The sequence below is a fragment of the Mus caroli genome, chromosome 3 (genome assembly GCF_900094665.2).
Source record: "Mus caroli chromosome 3, CAROLI_EIJ_v1.1, whole genome shotgun sequence".
Lineage (NCBI taxonomy): Eukaryota > Metazoa > Chordata > Mammalia > Rodentia > Muridae > Mus > Mus caroli.
Window position 1 is genome coordinate 91,711,569 of NC_034572.1, and position 21,349 is coordinate 91,732,917.

The 21,349-nt window shown below is 44.9% G+C and overlaps 1 protein-coding gene across 3 annotated transcripts; it reads left to right on the forward strand.

The window, feature by feature from the left end:
- The first annotated feature begins 6,130 nt into the window (after window positions 1-6,130).
- On the forward strand, window positions 6,131-21,021 carry Prkab2 (protein kinase AMP-activated non-catalytic subunit beta 2). 3 transcript variants are annotated; one of them, XM_029475419.1, is made up of 8 exons: window positions 6,131-6,288; window positions 6,507-6,684; window positions 10,181-10,347; window positions 11,499-11,592; window positions 11,784-11,904; window positions 14,481-14,614; window positions 15,275-15,343; window positions 17,639-21,021. In XM_029475419.1, exons 2-8 carry the CDS (start codon window positions 6,532-6,534, stop codon window positions 17,714-17,716), a joined length of 816 nt encoding a protein of 271 aa, XP_029331279.1. In that variant the 5' UTR covers window positions 6,131-6,288; window positions 6,507-6,531; the 3' UTR covers window positions 17,717-21,021. The 3 variants fall into 3 exon arrangements, with proteins under 3 accessions (XP_029331279.1, XP_021013397.1, XP_029331280.1); XM_021157738.2 differs by lacking the exon at window positions 6,131-6,288 and adding an exon at window positions 6,290-6,378; XM_029475420.1 differs by lacking the exon at window positions 6,131-6,288 and having other exon boundaries at window positions 6,615-6,684; window positions 10,158-10,347.
- Window positions 21,022-21,349: the final 328 nt, after the last annotated feature.

Genomic DNA, 21,349 nt, shown 5'->3' on the forward strand with positions numbered 1-21,349 from the left:
TCTCTCTCTCTCTCTCTCTCTCTCTCTCTCTCTCTCTCTCTCTCTCTCTGTCTCCCTCTCTCTCTCTTTCTCTCCCTCACTTCCCAGACCGTGAGCTCAGGCCCCCTTCATCATCTTTATATGTCATTAGCAGGGTTCTTTTAATGCTTGACTCTGTTGTGTTTCTAATACTGCACAGCTAGACCTCACTGGATGATAACCCATCTTGAAAAGACTGCTTCCATTATCAAGTGCATATTGGCAACACTTGACCTTATAAGCAGAGCCCACATATCTATTTCAGGAATTCCCACAGAGGGCAGTCCAGAAAGAAGAACCACTTAGTGCTGAAGACTGGGAGTCCAAAATCCAGGGTGCAGACAGCGAGGAATTCCTGTCTTCATGATTAATACAGTGAGGGTATCACATGGGCAAAACAGAAAATAGCTAAGTTCCGGCATGTGGCACATGCTGAATAAATGCTCGTTGATATTTATGAAATAAGGTGGCATCTCTAAGTCAATCTAATAAATGGCTGACCCTGTAGAACCCTTAATGTGATCCATTATCAATTTTAATAAATTAATTTTATAAATTAACTAATTATTAATTTTAGTAACTGAATACACCTGTCTTTCAGATGGGTACTGGGGATTTAAACTCAGGTCCACTTGCCTTCACAAGCAAGTGCTCTTATTCACCAAGCCATCTTCCTACCTCCTGCTTTTATATTCTTAAAAAAGAAACTACTGACTGAACATAGTGGCACATACCTGTAATTCCAGAACTCGGGAGTTCCTGGCAAAGGATCACCACAAGTTCAAGACCAGCCTAGTTTCCAAAGTGAGTTCCAAGCCAGCCAGGTTTGCCTAGCAAGAACTTGGCTCAAGCAACAACAAAATATACAAAATCAGAAAAGAATTTGCTCTTCTAGGTTTGAAAGTCTTTTAAATAATTTGCCATCTTCCAATAGGTTGATTAAAGAACTTGAGGCTTTTAGTTAGCTATCCTAGCTTGATCTTGAAGGGCTAGTGTTAGGATCCAGCTGAGGCAGCAAGCAAGTGCTAGCACTGGAGGTGGGGTCAGCAAGTGTGAGTCTCCCCCTGCCCAGCTCCCTCCTTCCTTCGGAGTCTACATAATAAGAATCAGTAAGCTCTTCCACGTCTTAAGTTAGAACTAGTATTAGTATTAACTAGGAGCATTCTGCCTAGACCAGTTCTTCCTGTGTGCTACAGTGTAGTTCAGAAAGCCAAGAGCGGAACTGAACTGCAGGATTTAAGAAGCATTGGCTGTCAGAAGCACTGGAACTCCTTGAGGATAATTTGACCCGCTGCAGGAATGGCATGAGAATAACACAAATACATGTAAGCAGATACGTGAGAATTCAAATTCCTAATTATACACGGATTTGAACAGCTGCCTAATATTTTACCCAGTGTACTCTCTGTGAACTTGAGCACTGAGCCCTGGTCCGGTTTCTGGGGACCTTTTCCTTCCGAAATCCTTTAGCAAATGAATGTTTGTCATTATTAAAATGGGTCTGGGATTTTTTTTTTTAATCTGAAGATTGCTTTCGTTCAAAAATAAATGGAAGCCCTGCATCTTAACTTTTCTTCTTTTACAATGTAAAGGTCCTCTCATTGAGCTTGTAAAGATATTGAAGCACTACACTGCCAAGAATGTAATCTCTACTTATGGGCACTAATACCACAGGCTTCTTTCAACGCCTGTACTTTTAAGGAGCTTCAACTCTCTCGTTCCGCTTAGAATATGCAAAACTACAAAACCATCCTTGATTTCTAAACCAAGCTGAAGGGAAGGCTAGGATAGGACCTTGAACTTAAAACAACTGAAGATACAAAGAGCAGTTACTGATCGATGAAGATGTGCTGTTTCACCAGTTCATGCACTTTGCTCTTCTGGCCATATTAAAAGATTACATCACTTACCCAACTATGATAAATCTGATGATCCAAAAGAAGTATTCTTGCAATGCCAAAGAATAAAGAAATGGCCCAAATGGACTGAATAGCCCATGTCAAAGGGGTATAGAAATCATTTCAAAGTGGCCCCAGTGGCCAAATTTGAAATAAATGTCGAGCAATAAATAACCTAGTATTGGATTATAACCTGAAACACAAAGATACCCGAGTCCATGCCATTATAGGTAAATGATTGGAAACATTATCAGAATGGAATAAGTAAAGCTCCCACACAGAATTCTAAATATTTTAGTTCTTGCCCCTCAAGGAAATGAAGCAACGCTCTCTCAGACGTACTGCATAGATTAACTTCCTTTAGAAATCTAGTGTGGGAGGGGGTGAGGGATAACTGCATAGGAGAAGTCAGACAGACTACCCCAGTCAGGCGCCCACATCAACACAAGCATTGACAATCATCGGTAGTTGTATGCATGAGATGACCTCTGTGGTGTTTTTCCTTCAGATGATAGCCCAGGCTAGACAGGAGAAAAGTACCATGCAGGCAACCTCAGGATGATCTACGAATACCTTACTCCCCTAGAACTGTTGAAGTCTTCAAAAGCCAGTCTGAGAGAGAGAGAGAGCTTCCTAGCATACAGGAGCCTTGAGGAAGTATCCATGGTGAGAATTCAAGAAGAGAAAAAGAGATACTAAGTAAAAATCGAAGAGCTAGTAACAATTGTGTACTCTGGCTAAACAATGATGTGTCGATATTGGTGTGAAACTGATAAATGCACCACCATGACACGTTCTCAGGAGGAAAATGGCATGGAGCGCGCAGAACCTCTCTGTCTCGTCTTTGCAACTTAAATCTAAAACTGGTGCACAAGAGTTTTGTTTGTTTGAGTTGTTTTAAGTTCAGAGTTTGCCCTGAATTACAGTGTACTAAAAACTTCTAGGAAGGATGTTGGATAGTCGAAGATGGCTCGGTGGCTAGGAGGAAGTGCTGGCTGCTCTGGCAGAGCACCTGGGTTTGCTTCCCAGAATCCATAGAGTGCGGCACAACTGTCTGTAACTCCACTTCTAGGCTATCTGTCTCCCTCTTCTGGCCATTGTGGGCACTGCATGTGTGTGGTGCACATGCATGCATGCAACAGCACTCTTTAACAGATAAAATAAAAATAAATAAATATTTTTTTAAAAAAAGAATATAGGCTGGGACCATTTGTTTAAATGACTGTTTCTTCAATTGTGCTCAGATTACATTGCTCTAATAAACCATAATATAACTTACGACAACAGTTTTGTTTCCTGTGATAGATAAGCATAAATTACAATTGGGGGCTTTGGTGGTATAAGGTTAAGACTTCTTGAAATCACTTAGATAAGTTGCTCCTCAAGGCTGAGCACATTAAACCAGTAGTCCCCAGCAGGAAGATGGGCATGAAGGACAGGTTATATCTAAGCAAGGTAACTGTATTTACTATTAGTTTCTCTTGCCTAACAGCAGGATGGAAACAAACCCACTCCAGACTTTTGACCTGGAACTCCCAAGGCATCATGCACTTGTTCTCTGCTGTAGTGTTTTTAATCAATTCCCACTTTCCAGCTGAATAATGCCCATGAGTCTTCAAGATTCAGCTCCTCTGCTATCCCCACCCCACCCCCTAAGAACAGTTTCCTGACCCCAATGTGATCTCTGTGCTCTCCTCTCATCTGGTAGATTCTGGTAGATTCAATTCCTCACACAGTTTTTTTTCCCAAGTTTTTTTTTTTCCAGACAGGTTTTTTCTGTGTAGCCTGGCTGTCCTGGAACTCACTCTGAAGACTCAGAGATCCACTTGTGGCTGCTTCTTGGAGTGCTGGGATTAAAGACATGCACCAACCAGCGCCCAGCCCTCACTCACATTTGATGGATGTCCTTATCACATGACACAAAGACAGATTCCTTTGCCTCATCCCTCTCTGAGTTAGTAACTAAGACAGATGCCTTGTAATTAATCTGTATTCCCAGTGCCCAGCGCCTGGAGCATGGTGGGACCTCAGTACATTGATGATAATTAATTGAATGAACATACTTAACAAGAGAGGTAAAAAGCATGAATATGTTTTTAAAGGATTAAATTGAATAGTGAACATCACTCTCCTAAAAGGAGATTAAAGAGTGCTTAGTAATAGCGCTTAGAACCAACTTGGCGGCCAACTGTTTTTGCAGAAAACTTTCCAGAGTAGACCACTGATGTGAATCTGAGGTCTAAAGCACTGTATGGTTTGAAACAGGTGCTGGTATACAATGTATTTCTTCAATCAAGCAGGTTTTAAAAAGTCAAGATCTTAAAACAGAAAACAGGACTTATCTCCTTGATTCTCACCATGCACAGTTGCCTGCTGCTGTGTCTTCTTGCTTCTCCAGCTCTCCAGCCCCTCTGAAGCACCCACTACCTCTCCTGGCTGTAGCTATTTATAGACCCGTTTATTCCCCTTCACTCAATGAAGACCTTAGCACCTAACTCAATGTTGTGTCTATAGACACAGTCATTCCTGAAGGTGATGTTAATATCTATGTAATTAGTACTCCATCAATCCAATGGGTTAATTAAGTAGGATGAGGTTCAGCTATATTTAGTAGAAACGTGGTAGTCAACAGTGGTCTAACAAGACTGACATTTCTTTCCCCCTCTTATAAAAAGTTTAAAATATATCATTTATGAGATGATTCCATAGCTGCATGGTTCCTTTTCCATTCTTTCCTTTTTGTGGGGGAGATGGGTGAGACAGGGTCTCACTATGTAGTTCTGGCTGTCCTGAAACTGGTTCTGTAGAGCAGGCTGATCTTGAACTCACAGAGATCTACCTGCCTCTGCCTCCTAAGTGCTGGTATTAAAAATGTGCCACCACGCCCGGCTCAGTTCCTCTTTTTATTCCACTGCTTTTAACTACCTCGTGGTCTGAAGTGGCTGCTGGAGCTCTGGCCATTCTATGGGCATCCTATACACAAAGAAAGAGAAATGGAGAAATTCTACTTACCATTTCCCCCTATCTACCTAGTAGGGAGGCCAAGAAATGCATCTCTGTGGAGACAGACAACATCCTAAGGTTAGAGTCAGTGCTTCAGTAAAGAGGAAGGAAATCAATGTTAAGGTAGACCTCCAACTCTCTTTGCTACCTCACTGTTCCTTTTGAGTAATTACTTTCATTGTTTAAAATTTTAATCTATGTTTGAGTGTTTTGCCTGCATGTTTGTATGTGCATCTAAAGGTGTTGTAGCCCCTGGAACAGATGATTAAGAGCCACCTTGTAGGTGCTGAGACCAAACCCGGGTCCTCTAAAAGAACAGTAAGGGCTCTTAACCACTGAACCATCTCACCAGGCTCCTCTATGACTTCTAATAGCTTTATGGTCGGCCTCATCTCACCGATCTACACCCTTGTCTAAGATTCTGCCAGTGCTAATGACTGCAAAACCACTGAAACCTCAGTGGCAAACACGCTACTCTCACAGGACACCTCTCACTGTCCCAGCTCGCTCAGTCTCTCCTGTGTCCAGAGTTCTTTGACCCCACTGGGCCCTCCATCAGCCTATTTTATCTTCACTTCCAGCCGACTGGTTTCAAAACGCTAGTCCAATAGTATATTCCCAGCCTACCCTGTGCTCTCACTCATTAGCTGTTTGCATTAATCCACACAGCTAATCACAGTAAGAGAAAACACCACTTTGATGAGTTTGGGCATCACATAGAAGTAAGTCTTCTGCAGTAACTGCCATCACGTGTCTAGTCAATTCTCTGTCCCACTTTTTATTTCATGCCTCCTGGGCAACTAAAAAGGTTGCTTGGTAGAGGCGTACGGGGAATATGAAAATGTGGATCCACTATGCACCGCTGTCCAGTCGTTTGAGGTGATCGTGTTAAAGTGCAGATTCTAATTCTGTACCTAGGGCACGGGGAGGCCTCAGATTTGGCTTTTCTAATAAGCGCGTGCCCCATGGATAGACAAACTGCTTAGGAAAACAAGACGCCCCACTATCAACCCCTGGACGAACAGTTTCCAACCTTAATCCCGACCCAGACTCCACCCTCGGCCCCGCCCCAAGCCGGAGCTGCGCACGCACCCACCACAGAGGCGGCTACGGTGCTGGTGGCTAGAGAGGCAAGCGACCCAGGCTGAGGAGGGGGCGGGGCTGGAGCGCAGGGGGCGGAACAAGAGGTTCGGTGGGCGGGACCAGAGGCAGAGGCGGTACCTCGTTGCCGGCCTTGTAGCCATTTTAGGAGGAAACCCGGTTCGCTAGTTTGGGGCGCGGCTTCAATTTCAATAACTTTATTGGTCTCCTTGTACGCCGAACAGCCGGCGTGCGTGTAGCCACGCGAGCCGGGAGCGCATCGCCCGAGGTGAGCGGCGTGGAGGTGTGCGGGACCCGGGCTGTGGGGCAGCGAGGGCTCCCGGAGCGGGTTCTCCGAGCCGAGGCGTCCGTGAAGCGGGTAAGGGAGGGGACCCCGGGCGCGGTCCCCTGCGGCGGGGATTCCCTTCCCGGGCGCAGGGGCGGGGCCGGGGCGCCCCTGACGCAGCCGCGGGGGTGTTCCCCGCCTGGTGTCATTCCCCGCGGCAGGTTGCCCCCGACTCGAGCTGCAGCCATGGGAAACACTACCAGCGAGCGGGTGTCCGGGGAGCGCCACGGAGCCAAAGCTGCTCGAGCTGAGGGCGGCGGCCATGGCCCGGGAAAGGAGCACAAGATCATGGTGGGGAGCACGGACGACCCCAGCGTCTTCAGCCTGCCCGACTCCAAGGTGAGGCAGCGGGGCTGCCGGCAGCTCCGCCCTTCTTGGTTCTTCCTCCTCATTCTCAAGGGTTATGGGCTTTTTAACTAGAAGGCTATTCGGCAGACAGAGATGTTGGGTGCTAATTCCTCCTAGATATTACCTCAAATTAGGATAGAGGCGCGGAGTTGTTTTCCTGCTGCTCTGAGTAATCTGTGGGCCAACCTTTTAGGACGAGTACCAAAAGCCCATCCCCTGCCCATCCCATCCTTGGATCTACGTGCAGGTTGCCCTCTTCCAGAGCAATGCAGATGTATAGGTTGTGAGCGCGGGTGGAAACTTCGGAGGGTGCGTTGTCTGAGCTATTGAAAAGGGCTCAGTTTCTCACATTGGCCTCAAGATAGCTAGATGACTTCTCCCTGAAAATGTCTCTGTGTAGGTCTCCTTCTTGCTCTCTCTCTTACGTGTTCTGCATCACCTCTTCGATCCTCGTCCACCTTTGTATGGCTCTGAGCTGCCATCAGTTGAATACTTGAATACTTTCCCCTAGTCTTGGGGATCCATATAGGACATCATTTGGTTAATGGCTCAGATCTTTTTTGAAACGTGCCGTTTTAAAATGTAGCTGTGAGCTTTGCCCAGGAGAGCAAGTCACTTTACTTCACTCCTCAGAAGTACTTCAAAACGTTGCCCGAGGCTCAAAACCACCCTCTACTGACCTGAAGCCTTAGCTCTCAATTCCATAGACTTGGAGCCAGAGGCCACTTTTGGTCACTCAAAAGAAGAGCCAGATGGAGCTGACAGCAGTGTGAATGCTACCCTAATGTTCCTAATCACTTAGAAATGTCAGCATTAAATACATGTAATTTCTCCTGGTAGGCTTTCTGGAGTGAAAAAGAAAACCAGGCCCTTGGGGATGGGGTGGGGTGGTGGAATGTGTTTGACATTTAGCACTTCCCAGTGAACTGAGGCTTAAAATAACAGAGTTTTATTTGCCACTTTGATGGCACATGAAATTTGAATTACACACCTTATTTTCTTGGATCCAGATTGAGAATGCGGTTAGAAAAGTGCGTCATTGAACAGGCCGTTTCTTGGGGTTCCCTCTTCCCTGTTTCCTCTCCTCTAGGATTCCTCCTCATTTGGGCCCTGGATTCAGCCTAGATTTCCTTCTCCAAAGCTTATCTAGGATGACAGGCAGGCCATGTATTTTTGCTCATTCCTACATTGATGACTCAGGATTTGGGTACAGTCAAACTGTGACTGCAGTAATTGGTGTCCTGAATAAGAGCCAGGCTGCTCTGTGTGAATTTAGGCCTGTTCTAGATCATTCTTTCCCTCATATCTTGCCCTTTGTGAAATGAGAAAAGTAGTTCAAACAATTACCCATGTCTTATCAGATTGAAAACTTTATAGTTTGTGCACCCCCCCCCCAACTGAATTTCCTTAAACATTTGCAGGCTGTACTTTGAATTGCTGCTTTGCTGCTGTTCGTGGTGATTTCGCTGATGGTTTAACTGGAGCAAACAGTTTTTCTGCAAGTCAGCTGCAGTCATTCCTACCACAGAAATGTCATGTCATAAGTGGAAGGGCTTTGCTCCAAAGCCAGGCATATTAATAGTTTAGAGCTTTCAAATCCTAAACTGAAAATCCTTAAGTCATAAAAGTAATTGATAGGAACGGTGGGGCTGGGGGCATCTTTGCTTCAAAGGTCAGGCTTATCAATAGACTTAGTCAGTGCCTCGCAGTCCTGTTTGTATGACAGGATCCCCCAAGAATGCCTTAAAAACCTTACGAGAAATCTGACACACTTATAAAATGAACTGTGTAATGAACTGTGTGTATGTCACCCTGTTTATATGGTGCTGGAAGGTCATGAAAGATTTCCTCTGGGATCCAAGCCTCTCCTCTACCAGCCACTCTGAAACAGATTTCAAACGGGTCAACAAATAGTATTTCTAACATTTTAGGACGTTCCTCAAAGGTGACTGTTTAAAGCTGATATGATAGTGGATCACACCTGTGATTTCAGCTGTTTCAGAGGCAGAGGCAGGAAAAACCTTTCCAGGCTGGACTGGAGTGAGAATTCGACCCCTAGAGAAAGATATGTTTTTCCTTGTTTATTGTCATGTGATAAGAGTGTTGTTATCTGAAGGCTTTAAAAAATATATTCCCAAAATCCTATAAGGACTCAGACTCTGAGGGTTGTTTTGAGCCATATGTAAGCACTCCCAATGCAACTGTCAGCCCCAGGGCATTGCTTTGAGGTTCCAGAGACCACCGTTTTGTCTTAATCCAGTCCCCTGACTTATGTAAACGTCCGTTCCCTTTTCTTTCACACTTGCTTTGGTCTATATTTGTACTGTAGTCATAAGGACTATCGAGAAACAGATAGAAGGTAAACTTTTTTTATTTTAGAAAGAGCAGGGGAAATCCCAAATAAATAAGCTAGACTTTTCTTACTCTAGCCCTCATCATTTCATTTGTAATGCCTGACTTGGTACCATGCAGTCTTATTTACCAGTCAGTGAAGCCATCCCAAAGGACGGATTAGCAAACTTTTCTGTAAAAGGCCAAATAATAGATAATTGAGAGTCTGTGGGTTACACCCTCTGCTTTCACTTCCCAGGTCTGCAGGTAGCAGTGAGCTGTGGGTGATAAACACGTGGGTGGCTGTTTCCCAAACAAAAGCTTAGTAAAAGCAGTCTGGCTCATGGCTGCAGTTGGCCCGAGGCTGTCCTGAGGATGGCCTTGGAAAGAAACTAAGGGATTTGTTTTTCTCAGAATCCTACAAACCCCACTTAGTAATGGATCTGCTCTTGCTCAAGGAAGCTGCTTTTGATCTTGTGCTCCTAGAGTTCCAGGATGTCCTGCATCCTGCTGAGGGGATTTTATGACCTGGCCTAGGTAAGCAAGGAAGGTTTCATAACCGGTTCAGCGGTACTGGATCAGTGATGTGGCTTCTGAGTGCGTGTCGATTGATGGATGATGGTGCTGGAGATGAAACTCAGGGCCTCGTGCTCAGGAGGGAAGTGCTCTGCACTGAACTCCAGTCTCCAGCCCTTAAAATGTTAATGCCCTGTTGTATAACCAAGTAGCTGAAACAGCAGTGCTAATTACTTAGGAATTTCGGTATCTCTAACTGTAATAGAAAGAGAACAGTTTGCCTCAGAAAAACATATAGCTGGCTTAATTTTCCTTTAAAGAACCATACTTGACTTTCTTACAGTTTCTTATGAGGTGTTCAGGCGCATATCCTAACTGCTACATACAAGCGAGGCCAGTAAAATAAAGGAAGGATTTAGAGGTGTTTGGTGTTTCTGAAGGGTGATGCAAAGGTTCTGCAAGGAGAATGATGTGTGCCATAGTTCTTTAATATAGTTTGTTCATACCCTGATTCAGTTGCTGAATTTGGGCTGTCTGACTTTAGTTGACGCCTAATTTAATGCCCCTTAAAAACCTTTGGGACCTCTTAAAAACCCTTGGGTCATAATTTATTCTAGGGATGACCTACTCCTTCTTACAGCTCCCCGGGGACAAAGAGTTTGTACCCTGGCAGCAGGATTTGGATGATTCTGTGAAGCCCGCCCAGCAGGCCCGGCCCACCGTTATCCGCTGGTCTGAAGGAGGCAAGGAGGTCTTCATCTCTGGGTCCTTCAACAATTGGAGCACCAAGATCCCTCTGATAAAGAGGTGAGGACCGGCATCTCTGCTGAGTGTGCAGTGTGCAAGAACAGACAGCTGACTGCCTTCTTTAAGGAAGAGAGCGGGCCTCTCTCGGGAGCTTCTGACAGCATTGTGTGTCCACGCTTCGGGACTCTGCTTCTCAAGCCATTGCTTGTCTGCAAGAAATCTGGAAAAAAATAATCCTGTTGCTTTGATTTCTGTATTAAAGCAAAATACATTGTGACGTTGTAGAGATAATGTCAGTTTATTGCTGGCATAGCAGTAGTGAATGATTTAAGTGGTTGTCAGAGTGACCCTTTATGTAATAGGTCATTTTCCAGACAAGGCTCACCAAACTATGGGACGAGTACCCTGAAATATTTCCCAACCCAAACCTATCTTTTATGTTATTCATACTTGTGAAGACTCTGCTTTGTGTGTAGTATGTGTGTGTGTGTGTGTGTATGTATGCATGTACATTTGTATATACACCCATATGTGTGCATGTGAAGGCCACAACAAGACCCAGTATCTTGCTCTGGCTTTCAGCCTTGTTGCTGAGCCACAATTTCTCCATTTCTACCAGCTTTACTGGCCAGCCGTTTCTCGGGTTCTGCTTGTCTCTGCTCCCCAGTGCTGGAGTTGCAGGCGTGTGTAGCTGTGCCCAGCTTTTTCCGTGGATACTGGGGGTTCACACTCAGGTCCTGAAGCTCACAACAAGCACTCTTACTGGTTGAGCCAATCTCCCTAACTCTAAAAAAATCGAAATGTGCCAAGCAGTGGTGGCTCACGCCTTTAATCCCAGCACTTGGGAGGCAGAGGCAGGCAGATCTCTGTGAGTTCGAGGCCAGCCTGGTCTATAGAGTGAATTCCAGGACAGCCAGGGCTACACAGAGAAACCCTGTCTCGAAAAACCAAAAAGAAATCTGAACGTTTTGTCAGTCACACATCCCCCCCACCCCCCTCAACACACACACATGTTCAAGAACAGCATTAGTGGGAGAGGTTGACAAGCAGGTGTGTTAAATGCTAAGGTGTGCAGGGGTAGGATGCACACAAGGGCTGTAGCTTAGGAACGGATGAGGTCATTGCGGTGGCCCCATCGTTCCCTCTTGCTTTTCCACACTATGTCTTCTTTAAGGAGCTTGGCCTGCCTGACCTTCTGTTTTCTTCTCTAGTCATAATGACTTTGTTGCCATCCTGGATCTTCCAGAGGGAGAGCATCAGTACAAGTTCTTTGTGGACGGACAGTGGGTTCATGATCCGTCAGAGGTAAGGCCTGGATTTGCAGCGGAGCCTCAGTGGCCTCCTTATGACTTTCTGCCCTCCAGTTCATGGGCATCAGGCTCCCTACTAGAGACTTGTCATAACAGTAGAGGGGCAGTTGGGTGACGATGTGGACTGAAAAGGATATCCAGTTTCATTTTATTTATTTGTTTGTTTATATTTCTTCACTGTTTCAGCCTGTGGTTACCAGTCAGCTTGGAACAATTAATAACTTGATCCACGTCAAGAAATCTGATTTTGAAGTATTTGACGCTTTAAAGTTAGACTCTATGGAAAGCTCTGAGACATCATGTCGAGGTAATATTGTCCTGTAGCTTCCTCTTGCTGTGTCTTTCTTACAGTGCATATTCCTTCCCCAAACTGGTTTCTTGCTTTATTTTGCATTTTTCTGTTTTCTCAGGAATCTTATAATCACACATACATGCACACGCACACACACACGCACACACATGCTCACACACAAATCCCATGGTATAATGTCTGCCTTTTTTACTCTGATACACTGTTCTCCGTTTTACCTTTATGTAACCCACCAGTAGTCTGTGGTTTCAAATGCTATTTCCAGTAAGATTTCACACTTTCCGTGAGCATCTGCTAATATTACCTGTCGAGGCTGGGTACGTCTAGTTTGTCTTATTAACCTGAATCAGCTAGTTTGAGAGCTCAACTGGCAATTATGATTTTATGAGAGCCTACAAGTATAATTGTCACTGAGGGAGTGTGAGAAACAAAACCCAAATCAATAGTTGTTCTACGTAAAACTGAATTTACAGGGACCATCCTGTACATTTTTGTCTCGAGTATACTACTGTCCCCAAGGCCTGGCTTGGTGCTTGTTCACTCAGGTAACTGAGACACACTGTACAAAATCTCCATAGTCACTCTCCTGTTACTGAATGGTGGGAGATGTGCCTGCCTAGAGAACTGCACACCTTATCCACTGAGCAGATCTCTTGTTTGCAAAGAGAATGAAACAAGGTCTCTTGTTTGCAGAGCCTGCCTTGGCTACTAGTCATGCCATCCCACACCAGCTCCCAGCAATAAACTCGAGGGCGTGGACCCTCAGTGAACCTCAGTCATAATAACTGATACAGAGCCCATGACAGAGTCTCTAGGACAAGGGACAAGAAGTCCATGGCACAGTAACTACCTACTTAGAGTTAGTATATAAACTCAGAACTAACGTTTACGTGAGCATTCTTACCGGCGCAGTGATCCTAAAAGGTTTCAGTTCTGAGGCCACTAGATCTATGATTACCTTTTGATCTGCAAGTAACCAGTGAGCAGGTGACAGTAGCGGGAGGACAGCACACTTTGGGTGCACGCAGTTTCCTAGCCCAGTGATGTAAGGCATAGAGCGTTTATTAGGAATGTGCAGATAGTGGGTGTGGCCATGTGTGTGACTTTTCAACGTCCAACTTGTATATGTTAGTATAAAGGACAGTGCGTGAGAATTGCCCTGTGTTATTTCCCGGTGGTATTTTGTGGATACTGAACAGAACACCTGAAAGTATTTTTGAAAAGTTGCCTGCTGTGTCTACTGTTGAGTTTTGTTTAATAACAGCATTGCTTTGCCTTATATACTGAAGCAAATCTGAGTTATTAAAATAATCTATTACTAAAATGTTTTCTCTGGAGCTATAAAATATACAATATACAATAAAGACATAGTTCATTTAATTTTGTAAATTTAACCTGAATGCTTTTCATTTTTTAAGTATAATCCAGATACCACGAATTTATCTTTTTTTTTAGTATATTGAGTTTTAGAACCATTGTCACCTCAAAAGAAGGACTATCTCCATCCCTTTCTCCTGTGTCCTGTGTCTGTCAAAGCTTCTGCGGTATGGCTTTGCCTTTTCCAGACAGTTGGTATAAATATAACCACACATTGTGTGGCTTCTTTCACGGTAGCAGGCTGCCTTCCAGGGCTCAGCCTTGTTGAAACATGTATCAGTACTTTGCTTCTGTTTGTGGCTGAGCAGAAGTCCACAGTATGACAGTTCCTTTTTGCTTCTCCATCCGTTGTTGACAGACATTTGGGGTTTGTTTCCTCTTTGGGGCTCTCATATATATTGCTTATGAACAATTATGGTGAGGTTCTTGCGTGGGCTTATATTTTATCCGAGTTGTTACGCTCAGTAATGTGATTACTGGGTTACAAAGTTTGTTTAGCTATTTGAAGACAACCGTACTGTTTTTCAACGTGTTTATACTATGGTGCATTTCTGCCCACAATGGGAACACCGTAGTTTGGGGCTTTGAGTTTCTCCACGTTTCCTCCAGGCCTTGCTGTTTCAGAGACAGACAGCCATCCCAGTGAGTGCAGAGTGTGGGCCTTACAGCTTGACTACACAGCACGCTCTTGACTGCAGCTGCGTGTGTTCTGTCTGCTGTAATCGTTATGGACCTAGAGTGTGTAACGTTGCTGTCTGTCGCTTTGGCAGGGGAAAAAAAATGAACTCTAATCTCTTCACACTGAGTCCACACACCATCTTAACCACTCTCTTTTTTATCTCCTCAAAAGCACTGTAAATGAGGAGGATATTTATCTGTGGACAAGTAGACTGACCAAAAGAAAGGGATCTGTCCAAGGTCACGTGGCTGACAGCTGGTGGTGGCTACCTGGAGCCTGGGCCCTGGCCTGGCATCGCTTCCGTACGTCACGTTGCCTGTTGAGACGCTTCCTGGTCCGTGCTCAGGCTGATTCAGACGTTTCTTTTCCCCGCTGACAGTTCCAGCTGCAGTAGGCCACAAGTTCTTACGCTCCAGGACTTGTATTGCATTAAGATCAACGACTGTGCAATGATAGCTCCCGATGAATCCTCACTAACGCTTCAACTTTCCTTCATGTTTGCATAAATATTTTTCAGACCTGTCCAGCTCACCCCCTGGGCCTTACGGTCAAGAAATGTATGTGTTTCGATCTGAGGAGAGATTCAAATCCCCACCCATCCTGCCCCCTCACCTACTCCAAGTTATTCTTAACAAGGACACGAATATTTCAGTGAGTATCCTGAGCAGGTTGCTAGAGCATGTGGGGATCCATAGGGCCATCAAGGCCAAAATTAGTAACCTTGGGCTGGAATTGTGGCACCGTTGTGTCATGATTACGGCAGTCAGCCGTGTGCACATCGGCAGCGCAGCATGGTGGAATCCTTTTTCCCAGATTTAGCTGTAACTTCTTTAGGAACCAATAGCAAACTTTATAGATGTCTGTTTCTAGTTTAATCAAAACCACACCGCTAGAGTTGGTATGTATTCTGACTTCTAGTGCAACACAAGATAAGGGGTACTCTCATTGGGGGAGATCCAGAAGTTCACAACTTCCTATTAAATATTTTTAACCACGATTTCACTTAGTTGATAGTTGATAGTTCCGTGGAAGATTGTTTTTTCCCTTTAACCAAACCATCTGCATTTCTAAGCAAGGTTTTTGTTTTAATTCTGTTGGAGAAAATTAGTGGATGTTGGGGCTTAGCATTTCTGTGCTAGCCTGAGGATTTTTCAATCTTATCATCCGGGAATGCATGGCTTGTGGGAGACAAAGTATTCCTATTTAGAGTTCCCAACAGTCCAGAGAGCTCCGGGGAAGAGTAAGCTGTTTGTTTTGTCTGTGTTTAATCACATTTGGCGGGCGGGGGGCGGGGGGTGTCTTTTCTCCTAGTGTGACCCAGCCTTACTTCCTGAGCCCAATCATGTTATGCTGAACCATCTCTATGCACTGTCCATTAAGGTAAGTGGCGGCCCTGGTCCTCCACAGCCTCCCCTCCAGCTCTTCAGCGGTAGCTCACTTGCTGCTGCTTCTAAAGCTACACTTGGCACTGACGGTCAGATGATAGATGGGCCGTCTCTTCCTAACTTGCAGGCCGTTGGATTTAAACCTCAGGCTCTGGTCTGTGCGAGGACTGAGCTGTCAGTCATGGAGTCTTTCTGCTTCTAAGTTCCCTTGGGTGGCTGGACCCTTTGTCTCATCTGTTTCCTCAAGCTTGAGTTCATAGTGGTTGGAGTCCGTCTGCAGAAAATCAGGTTTAGCTTCCTTCAACAAATACTTGAATGAGACATAAAACCTTACCTTTTAAAATGGGGAGTCAAGCTCCTTGCCCTGTCCTAGTTGTATATACCCAGGTGCTCCCATCTCTTACACAGTAGGAAGGGAGTCGTGTGACTGGAGGGTCCCTGTCTTTCCCACCTCTGCCCTAGAGTCCTTAGTTTCTCCATTGCTTTAATGTCTTTGTGGCTTGGCTGTTGACTTAAAAGTGTAGTTCTGTGCTGTCTAAGCTGAGCCTCATGAGAACTACTCGGAGAGGTTGTGCGCCTTCAGATTGAGTGCTCTCATCCCCAGAGATTGTGCATACGCACATCCAGGGTACTCCCAGTAGTTTCCCTGTAAGCTGCTTGTATTTCTTAGATGTGCAGCTAGAGCAGAGAGATCTAGCCTTACTTCTGATAGAGCTGACTTTAATAGAGTGTGTGGTTGTATATAAAATCTTAATTCACTGAGTTTTATCTTTTGGTAACATTGAGAGGTATGTACTATTTTTAACCCCTGTTTTATAGATAGAGACCAAGACTCAGCGAAGTCAGATTGCCAGTGAGTATAAGACAGGTCTGAGGTTCTGTCCTCTCTGCCCTTGCCCGAGAGCTTTCCTGTCAACACACAGGTCTTCTCACAGGTGCTTTTCTCTCACCCGCTCCCCAATCTACAGCTCTCCTGAGCAGGGTTGCATCTGCCTGGATTCCCGCTTTTTAGGCCATGTGTCAGTTGTCAGCACAGTCGAACCAGAGTCCTTGTCTAGGACACGTTCATCAGGGACAGTACAGGGTGAAGGATGACAGCAAGCTGCACTGATCTCTGCATTGAATTTTTGGTGTTCTTGGAGATCTGACTGAGTTTTGTCTCCTGTGACCACTCTGTGACTTTCACTTGGTGTCCCTTGTCATTCGTCTCCTCTGTGGCACACCCATGCTCTCACATACATCTTGGCAGTTGGTCCCTTTGCTCCTTTGTATGCTTGTAGTACAAATGACAGTCCTGTTGGGTCAGCTTGACTTTGGGTTCTCTCAGTCGTTCGGCCATTTGGAATTGATTCAGCACATTGGATGTCTAAGAAAGCCTTCTTTTCCTTTGAGGGTGGATAGGGAATTCCACAGTTCTCTCCAGGTCCAAGAGTTCATCCTTGGCAGTAAGAGGCAGTTGGACCTGCTCTGGGGCTTACAGATGAGCATTGAGAAGGACCATTCTCCTTTGTTACTACAGTTAACATTTCATTCTGGGAATGGTTGCCAGCATATTTGTTTTTGTTGCTAGGCTTGAATCCATTCGTAGAGTTTGGAATAAAGTAGTAAGTCAGTATTTCTTCATGGCCTTGTATGTGCCAGACACTTCCTGATGTCTCTTGTGAGCGTCAGAGCCATCAGATAATAGCTAATGTAATAGATCTAATGTAATAATAGCTATTATCCTTTGTATGGAAAAGTTAAAGGGAGGGATGGAGGGATGGAGAGACCATTGTATAAATTATTCAGGTATACCAACCGACGGCACAACAGGAACTAGATTGAAACTGAGCTAGATTTGACAGCAAAGCCAGCCTCTTTTGTTTCAAGTTGTCTCTTTAAAAGTAAATGTGTTGGTTAGTGTTATCAACTTGAAAAAAAATTAGGACAACCAGAGATATGAGTCTGAGCACATTTATGGGGAATTATCTTGAATATGTTAATTGGCATATGAAGACCCATCTTACATGAGCAGGCCGTTCCCTGGCCAGGGTATCCTGGACTGGATGAAGTGGGGGAAAGCATGCTGAACACAAATGTGCACTCGTAGGATGTGTCCTGACGCCTTGGCTTCCCTGGCATAATGAACTGTCTTCCAGAACTGTGAGCCAGAAATAAACCTTCTCTCCCTTACATTGGTTTTGATGGAGTGTTTTGCCCCAACAGTGAGGGACTGTGAAAGACTGGAGCCAGGAAGAGCCAGCAGCCACCCAGATGAACGAATCACTGTGTGTGCTTCTCTCCTCTGCAGGACAGTGTGATGGTCCTTAGCGCAACCCATCGCTACAAGAAGAAGTATGTCACCACGCTGCTGTATAAGCCCATCTGAGGAAGACGTCACACCTTGCCCCCAAGGATTCTGGAGAAGCATCTCCCTTGCCTTTGAACTGAGCTGGCCTCCTCTGAGGCTGGCAGGCTGATTTGTTTTGAGGCTGATGTGTGTGTCAGAGCCTCTGATAGGATGCTCTGCTTTGCATTTGATTGCAGATGAGAGCTTTATGAGTTCATGGAGTTTATTTTAAGAAACACAAAACCATATATATGCATATGAGAGAAAGGTTACTGGAAGCCTCCTGGCCCCGCTGTACACGTTCTCTCTGCCTGTGGGTGGTCGCCAGGGCCTGACTGGGAAGCGGTGGCCACAGGAATGGGCATCCCAGAAGCTTCTTTTTCTAAAGTGAGAGAATAGCAAACTCTTAGGATCTTTGTTGGGCAGAGGTTCTGGACCATTGGTGTCCAGGGGTGAGATGTGTGCCAGGCTGCTGCCCTCCTTAGAGCTGCCTCAGTGCAGGGTGGCTTTCCTTGCATGGACTGATTCTGTATCCCCACACTATGTGACACAATCTCCTGTGTGTTTATATGACACTAGATGCCCTACAAGAACCCTTCTCATTTTATGTACCCAATTCAATAAGTCCCCTCAGATCTCATACATGACAACTCACTGGGCAAGGGACCCTTCTGAAAAGTCTGTGTGATTAGACTCTCCTGAGGAGAGACTAGAGGTGCCAGGGTCTCCTTTTTAGCTCAGCAAAGGCCTAACCCAGTGTGTTACAATTTATTTTAACATCTAGGGGGAAATGCAGATCTTTTTGTTTTAGTTTGGTCCTGTGTATTGGCTGTGAGAGCCTGTTTCCAGTTTTTCTTATCAGAGCATTCAGTTTGTAGATAGGTTTGGAATTAGGGAAAACTTCCATATCTTTCATCCCTGAAAGATTTTTTTTATGTGCCTACATTTTTCTTTAATTAAAAAAAAAAAAAAAGCCCTTATCCATCCATTTTAACAGGCTATTAAAGGACCTCAGGCTTTTGACAAATGGTTCTTAAGATTTTCTTCTCTAGTCTAGGCAATTCTACAGTCTTGGGTTAATATGGCCAGCCATGTGTACCTCGCTACCCAAGCACAGCTCTAGGCACAAGTTCATGCAGACTCACTGGATGCTCATGCAGGCTCACTGGGTGCTCATGCGAGGTTTCCCTACCATTAAAGATGTGTGAGGCAAGGAACTACCCCCGGTGTTCATAACCGTGCACAGTATTGCTCTTTGCACCAAATATTAACAAAGTATTTTTTTCTTTCGCCTCTTCCTTTTAAATGTGTTTGATGATGGAATGGGGTCACTGATAACCACTGACTGAGAAGTATTCCAACCTACTCAGGATTGAAAGGAAATATTTTTCCAAGTATTTTGACACTTCCATTTTACAGATAAATGTAAGTCAAACATTAGGCACTGTTTATGGTTGAGAGACTTCCTGTCTCCTGAGATGAGCCAGCCACACTGAAAGGGACCTGCTGGTCAGTTCACCTACCTCCTGGCTCTCGCACATGTGGGTGGCACAGCAAGTCCTCTGCACACCTCTGAGACTTCTGATCACAAGGGTGAATAGGAAGATGGGGAGGTTTCTGTTCTGCAGGAGGTACAGATTGCTCAATGCCTTGGTAGATGAGTCCTGGGAGATGCTGCTTCAGCCGTCCCAAGCCACCTCCCTCAGCTGAGACTCTGGAGAACCCTCGTGGTCCAGTCAGCTTTCTGAATAGTGTTCCATTTTGAAAACCAAGGTCTCATCTTGGTTTTTAATCAACTCTAAGACTCTTCAGTTATGTGGAAAGGTTTTATTTATTTATTTTTTCTGTTTTTCCTCAGTGCTGATTTAGAAGTGGGCCACCCAGGAGGATTCAAAAGCCTCGCTTGTTTCACAGTAGGATTGTGGTATCTACACTTCCTGTTAAGAGTCTAAGCTGGCATCATCTGTGTTTGTGCATTAAGTTTTTACCCCACAAAGTTGTAGCTATGGAAGGAAGGGTGGGGAAAGCTGTCTTCAGTCTCTCAGGCTGATGCTTCCCCGACGGGTGAGGCTGTGGTGATAGAGAGGTTGGTGCTGATGACGTCATCTGGAAATGAAGGAGATAGTTAGAAGGGCTGGCTGATAACTCACCAGCACTGTCCCTGTCCTGGCCCCTGACCCTGGGGAATTCTGCCCCTGTCACCAGGAAACACTTGTGAAGAGACAGGGTGGGTACTGCTTTTCTTTAGTTACTTTAAGGGGCAGTGTGTTTTCTACAATAAAAAGTCGGACAGAATTAAGAAACAAATCAAGGCAAAACTATTTCTTTTTCTTTCCCACCTAGGGGAATTTTGCAGGGTCAGTTGGTAGTAAAGCGGCCCTTAAGGAGGCTAACATACAGGTGTTATACCTGTCCTGTAGATCAGTGCCTGTGAGGCCAGGGAAGCAGTGAAGGAGCCCAAGGGTGATAGCAGGAACTGAGGGCTCAGGGAGCTTGGCACTGGAAATGCCCCCTTAAAGAGTTCAAGCAGACATAACCTGGTACAAACCACTTAGCAGCCCAGAAACTGTCTTCTCTGTCCTCTTACCCTGTTCTCACCCTTTCCTCTGCGTTCTGTCTGACTTCACTTATCAGTAAGACAGGTTCACCAGAGTCTCAAGGAGAAAGACCTAGACAGTGTGAAGAGCTTTCACTCGAGCCATGGTTATTAGCCTCCTATCAACCTAGACCTGAGTCGGATTCACACCTCTGAAGGGCTCAGATAGCTTCTTCAAGAACCCTGGCCTCTTGGGCCGGAAGTACAAAGGAAGAAAACCCGTTTCTGAGAGAAACCTTCGCTCAGCCGTCCCTGTTGGTTTTGGTATTTTGTAGATCTAATGGATCTTTCATAAACCTTTTGAAAAGTGTCACTATTGCATGCATGCTGCTAAAGTGATGTGACGTGGAAGTGGGAACAGGGCTTTTAAATGTTTGACCTCAAAACAATATGCAATAGTCCCTGTGTGTGTGTGTGTGTGTGTGTGTGTGTGTGTGTGTGTGTGCGCACATATGTGTATGTGGTATTCATTCTGTTCTCAGAGATACTTAGTCCTCATATTCTTGTGACCTGGGGCTTAAGAGCAGATAAATATTTTGTTGGTGTGTTATGACTAATCCTCAAAGCCAAGTTCTTGCTGTCTTCTGTCAGCCACAGACCCCAGTTACTCATGAGTATGAGACCGGGGAGAAATAAGGGTCTTTCAGGGCTCTGGATCTAGGCATTTGTCAGTCCTTAAGTGACAATCGCAACTGGAGATTGGAAGACTGATTTCTGCAGTGAACAAACAAACGTGTTTGGAGTAAAATAAAAAGCCAATTGTTTTCAATTATAGGAAAGGAAAGAAAAAAAAAAATCACAAGTCTCTTGTAGGATCCACTCACTGCCTCTAGGATTTTGAACTAGATCTGTCTCAGCTTGTTCTTTTTCTCAGCGGTACTTTGAAAAAGCAAGCTTCATTCAAAATAGAAATGTTTAGTACTTCCAGCATTAGGTGGAGTTGATTTGAGTTAAGTGTGGCACAGAACTTTCGCAGTAAGTTTGATGTGAAATACTAAATATTAGAGCTTTGTGGGTGTCGGATTACACAGTCAAGGGACACCTGCAGTAAGTGATATAGCAGGTGTTGGCCATCT